Genomic DNA, 11,722 nt, shown 5'->3' with positions numbered 1-11,722 from the left:
GCAGATGTTCCTGGCTTCTGAATCTACAGCCTTTAATCGCAGGAGGAGAGGGGGGCACAGTGAAGCCCGATACCCCGGGGCCCCCCCCAGGGGAGAGGTCATCCGGGAGCTGAAAGGCCAACCTCCACCCCTTCCCCACTCTTCCTGAGAAGCTGGAGCCGTGTGGTCCTGTCAACTTCAGCGGGGGCCCAGGTCCTGGGTGCTGGCGCTGAGGGTCCGAGCAGCCTCGCTCAGGTGCTGGTTGGTGAACTGCAGACAGGCACGGGGGCAGGACGAGGCCGGGCTCCAGTCGCCGTGAGGGCCATCCCCACTCTAGCCTGACCGGACCCAGCCTTGCCTCTGGGTCTCCCAGCGTGGCCCCCTACTCCATCCTTGACCCGAGTGCCCCCCTCACCTGGGTCCCTGCAGCCTTTGGACCATCCACGTTCAGCATATTGAGCGACATGGCTCTCTTCATTCTGTAAGAAGAGGGGGAGTCCCGGAGGGTCCGGCTCCTGCTCTGGGGAAGACTGTCCCAGCACCTGATCTGACTGTTCGTGTCCCAGAGCAGATGGGAACCATAGACGGTTCTTGAGCAGGACAGGGGGTGGGGTGGGTTGCAGAGGCTGCAGCCGTCGGGCTCTCTGCTGACCCAGTGGACCACTCACCCTGCTGCCCCAGCCACCCCCTCGCCTCGGAGACGGGAGACCAACTTCTCGCTTCCACGCCGGAGGGACTCGCGGAACTTGGAGAATGAGCTGCTCCGACGCAGGGGCTGGGGAGGACACCGGGGAAGGGGTCAGTCCCCGCTTCTCAGCCAGGCCCCACCCCTGTGGCGGAAGCAAAACCCATCCTCACCTGCTGTTCTGTGTCCCCAGCCGTGCCTGTGGGGGGGGCTCCTAAGAACAGATGGGGGACAGTGCAGTGGGGACACTGAGAAGTCACCTGGGGGGGGGGGCACGGGAGGGGGCTCACCCAGAGGGGCAGGCAGGTCTTCCCGGCTGAGGATCTCTTTGTACAGCTCTTCTGCCTGCTGGTACTTGTTCTGTTTCAGGTAGGCCGAGGCCTGCGGGGAGGGGAGGGCCTGGGTGATCTTGGCTCCGATCTACCTCCCTGGGCCCGGTGTTACAGGAGGAGCCAGACGCGTCCGCCCCCAACCTCCCACCTAGTGACCAAGGGCAGGTGACTGGTTCCTGCTCTGCCTTGGGCTAGTGACACCACCTCTTTGTGCCTCAATTTCCTCGTTTGCAAAATGGGACGGTAACAGCACCTCCCTCCTAGGGCCCTTTAAGAAGTGGAGGGTACCGGGAAGGTACTAAAAAAGGGGGGGGGGGGTGGCTAGAGCTCAATAAATAGGACACTGACATCTTGGCCCCAGCGACACGCGTGGTTTCCTGATGTTTCCATGTCCTTCCTGTGCTGAGCGATCTCGAGCTGAGGCTGGGTCGGAGAGGACCCCTCCTCCAGGGGCTCAGCAGAGGAGGGGGGATACTGGCCTCCAGCCTGTCCCACCCTTGAGCCAATGCGGTTCCCTCCCGAGGGACCCTGGCAGTCCGCCCCAGGTTGTACCTGTGCCCCGCAATGCCCTCACCAGGTTGTTCTTGGTCTTGGCCACGTTCGGGTCGTGGGGCCCCCCCAGGGCCTCATAAATGCTCAGGGCTCGGGCATAGTGCTGTTCCACCTCCTCGAACTTGCCCTGGTTCTGGCAGAGCAGGGCCAGGTTGTTGAGCTGCTTGGCCACGTCCGGGTGGTCGGTGCCCAGGACCTAGGGGTCAGTGGGATTGGTGGGCCACGTGATGCCAGCAGCCGTGATGGGGGCCAGGAGTTAAGGTTTATAAGATCAATGGGGAGAATTGCGGGAGGATAGAAGTCACACAAATGCCATTTATCAGGTCACAAAGTCATGGGGGGGGGCCCGATGGGGTTGGAAGGTCAGGACCGGGTTGGAGGGCACATGAGGGGATTTCTAAGGAGGATCAGAGTCAGGAGTCAAGATCAGGTGGAGCTCACCGAAGGTCAAGGGTAGGGAGTCATGCGATGGGGTAATTCAGGCTCAGACTGGGTGCTCATGATATCAGATGGCAAGGACATCATGGGATCAGGGTTGCAACGCAAGAGCCCCTGATTTGAGCGCATCAGGATCGAGTGGGAAGGGGCAGGGGACTGTGCTGGGCAGGGGGTGGTGGCAATACCTTCTCGCGGATCTCCAGGGCACGCTGGCACAGCGGCTCGGCCTCCCGGTAACGCCCGCGCTTCCCATAGAGCACAGCCAGGTTGTTGAGGGTGGCGGCCACCTGTGGAGCGGGGGAGGCAGGTCAGGGGTGGGAGGCACGGCCCCGCAGCCCTCACTCCTCGTCCCCTCCTCACCGCGGGGTGCTCGGGGCCCAGCGTCTGCTCCCGAATCTGCAGGGCATCGTGGAGAAGGTCTGTGGCCTCTTTGTACTTGTTCTGGTCCCTGTGGGGTGGCCCAGGGATGGAGGGGGGGAGGGGTCAGCTGTGCTGGGTAGTACTTGGCTGAACCAAGCGGGATGGCACCACCCTTCTGCGATCCCTTCCGGGTCTCCGCACCTCCCAAGTCTAGCACAGGGTCCCTTTACCCCCAGATTGCCTCCAACCACCCCAACGTCTCTTCCCTGTCTGTTGGGGTCGGTTACCCACGTTCTCGGATTCCTCTTTGCCTGGGTTACAGTGGTTTCCCCAGATCCCTCTCGACGCCCCCACCCACCAGTCCAGGTACCCCATGCTGGCTCCCCTGCCCCCAGCAACAGGTCCACGGCCGACGGCGGCCCTCACCGGTACACCAGCGCCAGGATGTTGAGCATGGTGGCCACGTCAGGGTGGCAGTGGCCTGAGCTCCGCTCGAGGTCCTCTAAGGCCTGGCGGCACAGTGGCACGGCGACCTCGTAGCGGCCCTGCCCTGCGTACTGGATCACGAGGTTGTGCAGGGTCCGAAGGCGGGCGGGGATCTCATAGCCCCCCTGCTGAGCGGCTGCGGCCCCCACTGCCTCCGGACCTGCAGGTGGGGGGCGTCGAGTCACTGCAAGTCTACCCCTCCCACCCCACGAAAGGGAACACATGCACCCCCAGAACTCTAGCTGCCTCGCAGCCCCACTGGCCGCTGGGCTGACGTCTGAGATCGGGATCGCAGGCGTCTAACTGGTCCAAGGGCTGTGAACATGGGGTCTACCCGGGGTTGGGGTGGGGGGGAAGCAAGGGTGGAGGGCTGGCTTCACGGCTACCAGCCTCCCCTGCCAGCTGCCACCCGCCCTGGCCCAGCCACTTACTCCCGATACCCGGCCCCGATGCCCACATCCCTGCCCGGAGACCCTGGGGGCTCACGGCCCCTCATCCTCCGAGGCTGAGTGCCCCACCATCGCGTGCTCCCCCACACCCACCTTTCCTCTCTTCCTCCTCACCGGGGAACAGGGAGGCCAGGCTGTCCCGGCGAGGTGGGGATTCAGGCCGCTGCAGAAGACAGGAAAGCGGGGAGTCATGAGGGCTGGGAAGTCTGTTTTAGAGACCGGGGTCCTGGGTCTCAGGGTTTGAGGGAGGTAGCATTCAGGAGCCTCGGGAAGTTTCCGGAGGGCTCGGGGAGGATCTGGAGAGGGGTGTGGAAGCTGGGGGGTTCTGTGGGAATTCAAGGGGGTTCTTTGAAGGGTCTACGGCGCTGGGGGCTCCGTGGAGAGTGCAGGTCTGTGGGGTACCTAAGGAGGGCCAGTGGGGGGGGGGGGGCAGCGCATTGTGGCCCTGGTGCCCGCTGGCCCTGCAGCACCTGGTTCTCCGCGGGCGGGTCATACTGCCTCAGCTGCCCTAGGAACTCGAGGTGGCTCTTCTCCTCCTCCAGCTGGGCCACGGCCTCCTCGCTGGCCCTCAGCCGTCGCTGCGTCTCCTCCAGCTCCTCCCGCAGCCACGAGTTCTCCTGGGCCAGCCGCCGGGCCTGCGCTCGCAGCCGCTGCTTCTCTGCCTCCAGGGAGCCCACGTGCGCGGACAGGGCCAGCAGCACCTGTAGGGGGTTGGGGAGCAGGGGCCGGTCCCCACCCTGCCCGACAGCCCCTGGTCCACCCCGGGGCCTCCGATCGCGCCAGCGCAGCCCCATTCCACCCAGGATCCCCCGGATTCTACACAGGCCCTTCCGTGTGACCCCCAAGGATACGCAGAGGCTCCCAGGGGCGTACCCACATCCTGCCCAGGGACCCTTCTGATTTTACCTAGGCACACAAATCATGCGTAGGGACACTTCACATTCTGCCCAGGTAACCCCCAAAGTCTCCCTAGGACAAGTTCTATAGACGGACACGATCTGGTTCAGGGGCCCCTGTCCCACACAAGGACCCGGTAATGCTGCCCAGGGACCCCTAAGCCTAACCCAGCCTAGGCCTTCCCTGCTCCAGGCTTCCCTCCCCCACCCCACACACCTGCCCCCTTCATCCCTGGGCCTCCTCCCAGCTCCGAGCCTCCCCCGCACCACAGCGGGATCGCCGGTCCCCTCATACCTGGGCCTCACCCAGTCCCAGCTCGATGGCCTCCAGCGCGTGGCTCACCACCTGCTGCTTTTCTTCCAGTAGCTCCAAGCCCGCCACCAGGCCCTGCCCTGCCAGGGCCTCCGCCAGGTGCCTGGCCAGGCCACGGTGCTCCGCCCGCAGGGCCTCCAGCCCCTGGACCACCTGCCGTGTCTGGCGCACCAGCTCCTCGGGGCTCAGGCGCTCCGGGCCCAGGGCCGCGTTTCCGGGGGCCGCCACCTGCACGGACATCGCCGCTCCTGGGGGCGGCAGGGATTGGCGGATCGTCATTGCCGGAGCCAGGCAAGCCAGCCCGTCAGCCGCGGCGTCATTCCAGCCAGCAGGACCCTTCCCGACTCTCTCCCCAGCCAGCCAGCCCTCTGCCTCCGTGCCCTCCCCACGCCAGCCGGCTCCCTGTCCCACACCCATTCCAGCAACTGGAAACGTTCTAGTCTAGCTTTGCCTGTCCTCAGCCCAGGGCCCTGCCCCGAGGGCAACTCCAAACCCCGTGTGCAACTAACCAAAAGAGGGCAAACGGTGGTCTTGTGGCCTCTCCCCTGCCCTGAGCTCACCTGGCCAGCCCCCTCCACCCCAAGGGCCCCAGGTACCCTGGCCTAGCACTCCGGGCTATGTGACCTGGGACTGGAGGCGCCCTCCTAGGCTGGGCGTGTGGGGCGGGGCGTGTGGAGGCAGCAGCCTCTCCGTGAGCTCATTCTTAGGGTGTTTTTGTTGGGAACCAGTCAGACCACTGGGGGTGGGGTGGGGCCCGGAGGAGAGGGCCAAGGGGCTGGGGCACCAGAAGCAGAGGAGCCCTCTGGAATTGGGGGGTCAGGAAAGGGGGGGCCCATGTGTCAGCTCCCGGGGCCTGAGATGCCGACAGATCCCAAGGGAACAGGGGCTCCGGCCTCCACGGCAGACGGGCTCCGCCAGCCCAAGGCATGTTGGGACACACGTGTGGCAGGCACGGCCCATGGATGTCACATTGGCCATGTGACAGCTCAGAGTCCGAGGCCTACAGGGTGACACGTGGGGGTCTCACGTGTGGCGCTTCATGTGGTTGTATGTGGGTGACAAAGTCAGTGACACAGCTGGTGGGGCCTCTGGAGCCCTCATACACACACACAAGCGCACAAACGCACTCCCGTCCCAGAAATAGACCCAAAGACACGCACAACCTCCCTTCTTAATTACACAAGGTGGCACACACATTCTCCTCTCGGAAACAGAATACACGCTCTTTTTTCAAATACAGCACAACATGTACCTAGTTTCTCAGAAAGACACATGCACACACACACTCCCTTCTTAAAAACATAACGTGGGGTGCCTGGGTGGTTCAGTCGGTTGAGCGTCGGACTTCGGCTCAGGCCGTGATCTCATGGTTCGTGAGTTCGAGCCCCACACTGATGGTGGGGAGCCTGCTGGGGTTTCTATCTGCCCCGACCTGGTCACGCTCTCTCAAAATAAATACATTAAAAAAAAAAAAAAAAAACCTAATGCAACATACTAACTCGGGCACACACACATACACTCTTTCAGAAATAACACATGTACGCTTCAGAAATAACACATGTACGCTTTCCTCGTGGAACTCCAACCCAGCACAAAAGTATATTTTCCTCTCAGAAGTAAAAGCCAACAGGGGCGCCTGCGTGGCTCAGTTGGTTAAACGCCCAACTTTGGCTCAGGTCATGACCTCGCGGTCCGTGAGTTCGAGCCCCGCGTCGGGCTCTGTGCTGACAGCTCAGAGCCTGGAGCCTGTTTCGGATTCTGTGTCTCCCTCTCTACTCCTCCTCTGCTTGTGTTCTCTCTCTCTCTCTCAAAAATAAACAAAGATTAATAATAAAACGAAATAAAAGCCAACACACACAGAAACTCTGTGCCCCCTCACTAGTGAAAATACCATCAAATCACATTCAGCCTCCTCTCGTGCACTTTTACCCATGACATCTCTCTCCCACGCTCCTATGGTCCTGCAAGGAGCTAACTCTCCATTATATGCCCATCGTCTCCCCCAGGGGTACGAGTGCGCGTGCGTGCGCACACACACAAAATCCGGATTCACTGTGCACCTTCCTCCTTCCTCCAGCACCCCCCACCCCCTGCCGGGCCAGCCAGGGATTCACACACCCACGCAGCACACACACGGACACACAGACCTTCAAGCGTGGACGTGCAAACGACCCCTGAACTCAGACTCCGTTGTGCCGTCACAAGCAGGCGCCCACTGTGGGCACAGACAGCGGCGGAGACCCGCAGAGGAGGTTCCGCGGCTTGGACACACACCCTCTCACGCACACGTCACTTAAGCGTCCGGTCGGTCCGTCGGAAGCAGCCCCGCGGTTTGGGCACCTACGCAAGTGCTCCCAAACCTGCGCACTTAGACACACAGTCAGGGGGTCTCGGAATCATGGATTTTATACACCGTCGGCTCTCACTCGCCAGCCATCGCTACGGATACGCTGGTCTCTCGCTATACGTACATACGTGCGCGCACGCCACGCCATACTGAGCGTCACGCCTCCCACACGAGCCCCATAAGACAAAGTCACCGTCCCCCAAGTTCACGGAGAGGCAGACTGACGACCACAACCACCGTCCCCACCATTTTGCCCGCGTGGACTGCCGCCGAGCCGAACGCTCTTGCTGGCGCCACCCACCAGCTTGACCACAGCCACACGCCACGTGGCCCGCCGCCTCGACACACACCGGTTCCCGCACTCGGTACCCGCCCCCCCCAAACAACAAACTCCCTTTCGCACGCTCAGCCCCGTGCGCACACGCTCACGGCTGACGGGGAGAATCACACAGCCACCCTGCACGTCCGCGTGGGTCCCCCATCACCCACCCCTCCTCCACCCCGCCCGCACCCTCACACCTAATCCTATAAACAGTGCAACTGCCTCCCACACCCGCAGCGCCCCCCGCCCCCCCGCATGAGACACACCGTCCGAGGTGTCGCCCACGTTCCCATCTCTCGGAAGCCGTTCCCCGTCATCCACGCGGTCCCTCCGCGCCCCTCCCAGGGCGACCCCGCCCGTCCGTCGCCCTTTCTCACCCACACCCACGGCCTGACACCACCGCGCCCACACCGGAGCTTCGCACACCGTCTCTCCACACACACACACACACACACACACACACACACACACACACACACACACCTGCATCAGGCGGCCCCCATCATGGCCAGCCCCCCAAACCGCACACCTTACCCCTGGCCGTCTGGCCCTGCCAACCCCGCGCACCCGGGCTTCCCCCCGGCGCCCGGGCGTCACAAGGGCCCCCGCCCCCCGCGCCGTTCCCCAGGCCCCGCCCCGTCTTTGCTCCTGTTTACCTGCGCACGGGGGAGGGGGCGCGGCCCCAGCTGGGCCTCCAGACCCGGGGAGCTGGGGGGGAGCCCCAGGGCGGGGCAGGGGGGGTCCAGGGGCCCCAAGGCCCGTCCCCGTCCCCAGGCCGGCGGGCCCAAGGGTGCGCCGGGCCCCGGCCCTCACCCTCCGTCCCCGCCCCCATCCTCGAAGGCCCCGGGACCCCCCCGCCCGGCACCTCGGCGCCCACCTGAGCGCGGACGGCTCCGGGACCCGCTCCGCCGCTACGCGCCCGGCCGCGTCCGGCACGCCGCGCTCGCCCCGCCGCTCCCGGCGGCGCCCCGGGTCTCCGGCCGCGGGCGGCTCCTCCGAGGGGCGGGGCGGCCTGGAGCCCCGCCCCCGCAGGTGAGGCCGGCCCCGCCCCCCGCCCGGCTCCACGGGAGCCCCCGCGGTCCGGGCCCTGCGGGACCAGCACCACCGCGCAGGCCGAACCCGCAGGCCGCGGGGCCCGTCGAATCTGAGGATGATTCCGGCGCGCTGGAGTCCGGCCAGCCGGGTCTCAGAGAAGCTGGAATGTTGGAAACTTTGGATCCCGGACCGATGGCATTCTTGCAGGGCCGGCCGCTCTCGGCCCCCTCTGCCCATGGATCCCATCCGTCCGTCTGGTAGCTTCTCAAAGGCCGCTTCGTCCCAGAGGCCTTCCCCGACTGCGCCTTCTAAATGACACTGTCCCACCAAAACACTCCCGCATTCCCTGGCTTGATCTGGTTCGCAAAACTTCTCAGGGCCTAAAATGATTTTAGGTAACGTTATGTCCCTATTACTGTGTCTCATCACATGGTCGGCGAGGTGATGTAATGGCTAAAGCTTGGGGTCTGTGTTCAAAGTTGACTTCGGCACCTACTGGCTGTGAAGCCCTTGGGCAAGTAACTTAAACTCTGTGTGTGTGTCCAACGTGCTGAGTCTGTAAAATGGGGATAGTCAAAGGCTGCGAGGGTTGAATGAGGTCATATATAGATGGGACTCTGTATTGTCAGCATCGGATCTTCAACACTAGAGCAGATCCTGGTGCCAAGTATGTGCTCAATAAGCAATTTGTCGAGCAGTTGACTGAGTGAAGTCAGGTCTTAGAAAAGTAAATCGGCCACAGCTGGGCGCACAGGATTTTCCCATCGTGGAATTCGGTTCAACTGGAGGCTTTTCCATACTCCTGCCTGCCGTACCCCAGTCCCTGCCCTACAGGATGCTTCCAGCAGAGAGCGCTGCTGGCCCGTGATCCAGGCCCCAGACCACAGCGCAGATCCGCACCTTCCCTCCGAGCCTCAGCCAATCTGCCTTCTGCTCCCTTGTTCTCTGAGCCCCAGTGCGGATGTTCCCTCCTCCCGGAAGCCCTCTGGGGACCCCAAGGCCGGATGAGACGTTCCTTTCTGGATCCGGTAGCCTTCTGGGCTCCCACATCTCAGTCGTGCCCGTTCTGGGTCATCACTGTCTTGAAGACAGGTCTATCCCCAATATTCGAATGTAGTCCCAAGAGGGGACTGCTGGGCCAAGGCGTCTCAGTCACCATTGTGTCCCCATTGCCACCCAGCACAGGCCGAACACAGAGAAGTCGCTTGGGCGAATAACTGTTGGTTGAATAATGGAAAATTCAACTCAAATTCACGCTCTAACTTCTCCAGGTATTTGTAAGGAACAGGGTAGAAAGGGTCAAACTCTTCCCCTCCTCCCCTCACCGGGTTGGCCCCAGGGGACTGGACATCAGGCTCTGGATCTGCCACATGCTTACGGAGAGGCAGTGCAGGACCTGCACATCATTTGCTGGCTGTGTGACCCCCGAGCCAGGAACTAACGTCTCTGGGCCTCCTGGTCTGCAGAACAGGACTCACAGGGAACCTACTTTTCGAGGCTGTTGTGGGATTAGTGAGTAATCCCTGTAAAAGGCTTAGAACAGGGTAGCACGTGGTAAACACAGTGTGTGTGTGTGTGTGTGTGTGTGTGTGTGTGTGTGTGTGTGTGTCTGCGCTCCTACTGCTGGGGGTGGGGGTGGGGGGAGGGAGCTGGAGCCAGGTAGATCTGAGTGCAAATTCTGATCTTGCTGTTTCCTCCTAACCCGGGGCAAGCGATGTTTCTAAGCGCCCATTTCCTCATCTATAAAACCTGAATGATCACGCTGTCCATAGACCATAGTGGTGAGGATTAAGTAAGATCAAGACTGAAAGACGAAATTATTAACCAAGACGCCATTTCTTTAGGCTGGCCCTGTGCCACGCACTTTTGCACAAACCCATGAGGGCTGGGGTTTCTGAGTTCTGGCCCAGGATGGGCCCTATGCCAAATCCTGTAAATGAACTGTGAATCGACACCAACCTGATAGAGGAGGTGCCACGATTAACCCATTCCGCAGGTGAAGAAGATGAAACACAGAGAGGCCAAGTGACCTGTCCAAGATCACACAGCCAAGGAGTGACAAAGCCCCTGAATCCACACGGCCGCCGTAGGCATTGTTACTAGCCTTATCTTTAAAAAAAAAAAAAAAAAAAAAAAAAGTTTTTTTTTTTTAAATATTTATTCGTTTCGAGAGAGAGAGCGAGAGAGCGGCAGAGAGAGAGAGAGAGAGGGAAACACAGAATCTGAAGCAGGCTTCAGGCTCTGAGTTGTCAGCGTGGATCCTGACACTGGGCTTGAACTCACAAACTGCAAGATCATGACCTGAGTGGAAGCTGAACGCTTAACCAACTGAGCCACCCAGGCACCCCATTACTAGCCTTATCTAAAGATGAGGAGACTGAGGCTCAGAGAGGAGAAATCCACTGCCCAAGATCGTCGCCAAGACGGCACTGAACAAAACCTCTGTCCTATCACTGAAGGCCTCAGTTTGCCGTGCCAGGAAAATGAACACATGAGTCGTGGGCTTTTCTATTTTCGCCTCTTGGCTACAGTTTTTATTTCTATTATTTTTTTAAGATTTTATTTTTAAGGAATCTCTACGCCCAACACGGGGCTCGAACTTACAACCCTGAGATCAAGCGTTGCATGTTCTGCCGACTGAGCCAGCCACATGCCCCTCCCTCTTAGCCATGTTTTTTTTTTTTTTTTTTTTTTTTTTTTAAACTCACCAGTTTCTCTTTAATTTAAAAAGTTCACCAATGTTGGGGCATTGCTGGGGGGCTCAGTCGGTTGAGCATCCAACTTCAGGTTATGATCTCATGGCTCGTGAGTTGGAGCCCCGTATTGGGCTGCCTGCTGTCAGGGCAAAGCCTGCTTCGGATCCTCTGTCCCCCTAAGGTCTGGGCTTAGACCTTAAGAGGCTGAGAGTGTTTCCGTTTGCAACCGACAGAGGTGTGAGAAAGGCTTCCCTCGTGTGGCTGCCCCCCCTTTGGCCCACACCCCACAATGCTAACATGTAACCTGAGGCACATTACAAAGTTTAGAAGTTTTTTGGAGCAAAAATCAATTTGAACCCGTCCCAACCCAGCAGATGGAAAGGGGTTCCCAGGAGCCGTTCAAAATCAAAGACCTTTTAGGCAGAAGGGAGCAGGAACAAGGAATTTAAACGATGCAAAAAAGTGGGTTGATTACTGCGAGGTTACTTTTTCCTTTAGGGGATGACAGAGATCTATCAGGAGAATGACCTTCCTAGTGTTGATCAGGTGACTCCTCACTGACCGGGTTAACATTCCATTTCCAGGAGATCTGAAACCGTCTTAAGTCCCAGTTTGGTGACATGGGGCTTAGCATAAATGGCTCTATTTGGGGGACTGCTGTTCTTGCTTTTAACAGTATTGAGCAGACCTTCCCAGCTGAGCCCAGCCCAGATCAGCCACCTCTCAGCCAAACGCACATCTGTTTTATATAAAAAAATTTTTTTTTCAACGTTTATTTATTTTTGGGACAGAGAGAGACAGAGCATGAACGGGGGAGGGGCAGAGAGAGAGA

The 11,722-nt window shown here is 60.3% G+C and overlaps 1 protein-coding gene across 1 annotated transcript; it reads right to left on the bottom strand.

The window, feature by feature from the left end:
• Positions 1-11: 11 nt before the first annotated feature.
• On the bottom strand, positions 12-8,172 carry KLC3 (kinesin light chain 3). The gene is made up of 13 exons (XM_086690102.1): positions 8,037-8,172; positions 4,473-4,738; positions 3,752-3,982; positions 3,375-3,444; positions 2,773-2,992; positions 2,347-2,434; positions 2,172-2,273; positions 1,571-1,744; positions 955-1,045; positions 838-878; positions 648-754; positions 395-458; positions 12-249 (listed from the first exon to the last, which is right to left on the bottom strand). Exons 2-13 carry the CDS (start codon positions 4,728-4,730, stop codon positions 178-180), a joined length of 1,518 nt encoding a protein of 505 aa, XP_086546228.1. The 5' UTR covers positions 4,731-4,738; positions 8,037-8,172; the 3' UTR covers positions 12-177.
• Positions 8,173-11,722: the final 3,550 nt, after the last annotated feature.

The sequence above is a fragment of the Puma concolor genome, chromosome E2, assembly GCF_028749965.1.
Source record: "Puma concolor isolate L17-30 chromosome E2, mPumCon1.1.hap2, whole genome shotgun sequence".
Classification (NCBI taxonomy): domain Eukaryota; kingdom Metazoa; phylum Chordata; class Mammalia; order Carnivora; family Felidae; genus Puma; species Puma concolor.
Note: the sequence above shows the minus strand (reverse complement) of the source record. Positions and strands in the feature narration are given on the sequence as shown.